This window comes from Drosophila takahashii, chromosome 3L (genome assembly GCF_030179915.1).
Source record: "Drosophila takahashii strain IR98-3 E-12201 chromosome 3L, DtakHiC1v2, whole genome shotgun sequence".
NCBI classification, from domain to species: Eukaryota; Metazoa; Arthropoda; class Insecta; order Diptera; family Drosophilidae; genus Drosophila; species Drosophila takahashii.
Window position 1 is genome coordinate 6,377,024 of NC_091680.1, and position 4,212 is coordinate 6,381,235.

The 4,212-nt window shown below is 38.5% G+C and overlaps 1 protein-coding gene across 1 annotated transcript; it reads right to left on the reverse strand.

Annotated features, from left to right (window-relative positions):
- Window positions 1-217: 217 nt before the first annotated feature.
- Window positions 218-2,920, reverse strand: LOC108068886 (leucine-rich repeat-containing protein 15). The gene is made up of 5 exons (XM_017158718.3): window positions 2,239-2,920; window positions 1,373-1,827; window positions 1,167-1,315; window positions 710-969; window positions 218-650 (listed from the first exon to the last, which is right to left on the reverse strand). Exons 1-5 carry the CDS (start codon window positions 2,913-2,915, stop codon window positions 218-220), a joined length of 1,974 nt encoding a protein of 657 aa, XP_017014207.3. The 5' UTR covers window positions 2,916-2,920.
- Window positions 2,921-4,212: the final 1,292 nt, after the last annotated feature.

A 4,212-nucleotide genomic window follows, 5' to 3' on the forward strand; every position in this document is an offset into this window, starting at 1 on the left:
GTATCTGACATAAGTGCAACCCACTTTAAAATCGCTTTCCATGCAGAATATTATAATTTAATAAGAGATTTTATGAAACATATATTTGGGTATTAACGGAATTTATTTAATAGATACATATTTAATATAATAAATAAAAAGAAAATATAAAGAAATAAATATAATACTTTTACATTTAAAAAGTTAAAGCCTCAAATATTTAGGTTTTAGGGATTTCTTATTTCTTATTGTGAACTTTCTTGATGGCCACGCTGGTTATATCGGCCTCCTTTAGCTCCTCATCCGTGGTTCCATTATAGATGTGCTTTAGATAGAGATTAAAGTAGTCCGTGTAGTTCATCGGCGTGGAAATCTGATGCTTTCGAACAGGCAGCCGCGGCGAAAGAGACAACATGCTGGCCCACTGGCCATCGCAGAGGTCGTCATAGCGCAGCAGACCCACCTCATGACCTCCCAAATCCCCGGGTCCACGACACATGGGCTGCTGACCATCCCACAGTTTCAGCACAAACTCTCTTATCCACCTGGCCAAATAAAGAGCTCGGCAATCGCAGTGCCAGGGATTTTTGTCCAGCTTGACGGCTACCAACTTCTCGAGGCCATGAAGTGCTCCATTGGGCAGGAACATTAGCTTGTTGGAGTCAATGCGGCTAATAAATATAATTAATTATTTAGAATAACTAAATGTATTTTCCCCCAAGCAACTCACAGTTTTTCCAATTGTGCTAGAGGCTCAAAAGCTCGGGAATCGAAATTCTTAAGAATATTATTATTGAGCAGCAAAATCTTTAGGTTGCTCAGTCCCTGAAAATCATCAGCTTCCAAGGTGGTTAGATTATTGGAAAAGAGTGTCAGCCGAGTGAGGGCACTGACATTCAAGAAAAGATCAGCCGGAATGCTGGACATGGAGTTCTGACCCAAAAAAAGTTCATGAAGGTTATTTAGCTCCACAAAGGCGTTGCCATCCATCTTTAAAAAATAGTTATATTGCAGTTAGCGCTAAAAATATCAACATTATAGAAATTTTCACAAAATCGTATCGATAATATCGATGTTTTTATGGAAAATAAACTAAAATTTAAAATTATTATTTAGATGTTTAAAAAAATATTGAAAATTTCGATTACGTCAATATTTTTCCAACTCTAAATTAGAGTTACTCTTACATGACTTATTCGATTCGTGGTCAAATCGAGGGTGACTAAATTGGCCAAATTATTAAATATGGTTCCCGACAGCGATGAGATGCGATTGTTGTGCAGCGAAAGAGTTCGCAGGCTTTTCAAGCCCACAAAAAAGTCATCATCAATTTTGGCTAAAAAATAATAATAAAATAAATAAATAATTTATTCCATATATTCGATTCACTTACATATTTGATTCCATCCAAAGTCGAGGGTCTTCAGCTTGGTCAAGTATCGAATGCTGCCCGAACTGAGCTCGGTGATTTTATTGCGGGACATGTCGAGCTCCTCCAACATTAGTTGATCTCGCAGAAGGTTGGGCGGAAAGTTCTGGATCTGATTGTCGCACATATTGATCACGGTGAGTCGCTGGGCATGGTAGAATATCGATTCGGGCAGCATGCCAATTTCGTTTTTGCTCAAATCCAAGATATTCAAATTGCGAAGCTTCCAGAAGGTGCGATGATCAATGTCTTCCAGTTGATTGTTTTGAATGCGCAGCACCAGCAGACTATCCAGATCTTGGAATAAATCAAAGGGCAGAAAGTCCAGCACATTGTGTGATATATCCAATTCCTTCAGAACCGTCAGTCCACGAAAGGTGTCCTTGTGCAGGGTGGACAAGATGTTGCGGGAAAGATCTCTATAGGGGAAAAATGGCATAGTAAAAATAAATATCCGCATTTAATTCCAACTTTCCAAATTAAAAAAAAAAAAAAAAAAAAAAAAAAAAAACGTAATACTTATTATAAAACATTTAATTGCATGATTTATTTTAAACTATTTTAAATAAAGAACAAACATATTAAATAGTATTTAATAAATACATTGCTAGACGAATTTTAGCAACTTTAAATATTATTCGGCATTAAATAAAAGTATTTTATATGTAAGTCAATCTTTAAAATGTTTAATTTACTTAAATTGTTAATTGCTAAATGTTATATTTTTTTATATAAAATTTAAGAAAATCACAATAGATGAAAACCATGGCGATATTTACTTGGGAACCATTTATAAAACGATATCTCGTAAAATAACTTAGCACACTCACATGTTCACCATATTCATGGGTATCACCTGGGTGACCGGCACTGACTTAAGATTGGTGTTCCAGCAGGTGAAGCTCTTGGTGTCCGGATTGCAGCGACACACGCCCGAGGTGCAGTGATTCCACTCGATCTGACTGCCAGTGGCCAAGTGCCAAATGGGCTGCTCCACCGAACGAAGGCGACTCTCAATTTGCCTCACCCGCTTCACCAGATCGAAGTTCGCCAAATGCGACATGGCATTCACCTCGCCACTACTTCCATCACCTCCGTTGCTATGACCATTACCTTTGGGCTTGGAAGGTTTTTGATCGTTGGATTCAGTGCTCGTTCCATTTGGCATCGAATTAATGAGCATCAAGAGCTGTGACACGATGCCCAGTGACTCACAGGCATTCAAACTGCAATTTCTGGTATCCGAGGAGATCAAAGGCAGCAAATACCTCTGCCGAAACTCATCCAGACTCTGGGTGGGCACATCCTTGGCCTGCGGAGGTCCTGTGATCACCTCGGCGGGATCCATTAGCAGGATTAGGCTGACCAGTTGAAAGATTCCCAGCGACATGTCTCCAGCGATTTCCACCGACGTTCTGAGACGTCTGCCGCGATCTGCAGTCCCATTTATAGTCCACTTCCATCCGAGATTTAATTCGTAATTCAAATAATTTGCGAAAATTTGCATTTACTGCAATTACCCTTAAGTAGTAAGTCAAAGCGCCACATGGGAGCCGGCGAATTGCAGCGCATCTTGTGGTCGCCCAGGCCTCACCAGAATCAACGGAATAAAGAGATCAGCTTGAAACTGAAAGTCTCTGTTTGCCCGCCTAATCATCAACGGAATAATCAGTGGAAAAGCTTTGGGAAACCCCCCAGATCGCTGACTCGTAATCCTTGTAATTATACCCGTTACTCGTAGAGTAAAAGGGTATATTAGATTCGTGCAAAAGTATGTAACAGGTAGAAGGAAGCGTTTCCGACCCTATAAACTATATATATTCTTGATCAGGATCACTAGCCGAGTCGATCTAGCCATGTCCGTCTGTCCGTCTGTCTGTCCGTCTGTCCGTCTGTCCGTCTGTCCGTCTGTCTGTCTGTATGAACGCTGAGATCTCGGAAACTATAAAAGCTAGAAGATTGACATTTTGCATGCAGATTCTAGGAGTTCCTACGCAGCGCAAGTTTGTTTTAAAAGGGTGCCACGCCCCCTCTAACGCCCACAAACGCTTATATAGGATTTTAAAAATCTCAACATTTCGGAAAAGTAAAAATGCAGTTTTATTATGTTTATGAATACCTATCGAAATGTATAAGAAATTTTTTAAATCGGACCATTCGTTAAAAAGTTACGGCGGATCAAAGTCCCTTTAGCTGAGTAACGGGTATCTCATAGTCGGGGCACCCGACTATAGCGTTCTCTCTTGTTTTTAATTGGATAGACAGTCGAGTGCGCTATTGTCAAGCATGGTCGGAAAAGCTTTACCTAATATTTTATACCTAAAAATATTAAAACAAAAATAAAAACATAATTTGAATAACAAAAAACCATTTATTAAATTCTATTTTATTTATTTACTTGCCTGATTTGAGTTTACACCTATTATTTTGGCCTCAGCTGCATGACTATAACTATCATTCCCTAGGTTATAACTTCGTTAAATAAAATCATTAAAATATTTTATGTTTCAGGTTTTAAATAATAAGGAGTAGCTCTTCAAAATAAGCTTAACTCGACATTCATGTCCTGTATATTTAATACTAATATTTTTCATTGTTTTCATTACTAAAATCCTTACCTTAATCCTCGAGTTGAAGAAAGGAAAACCCTCTAGTGAAAAACAGTTCAAATCAACGAAAGGTCCTTTTTAAAGAAGCCATCTATCGAAAAAACTTCCATTTATTTCGAAAAAAAAACCGTAACCAGTATTACGTATATTCCAAAAACCCACCCTCCCCAGCCAAGTATTTTCTTAAACTCATCA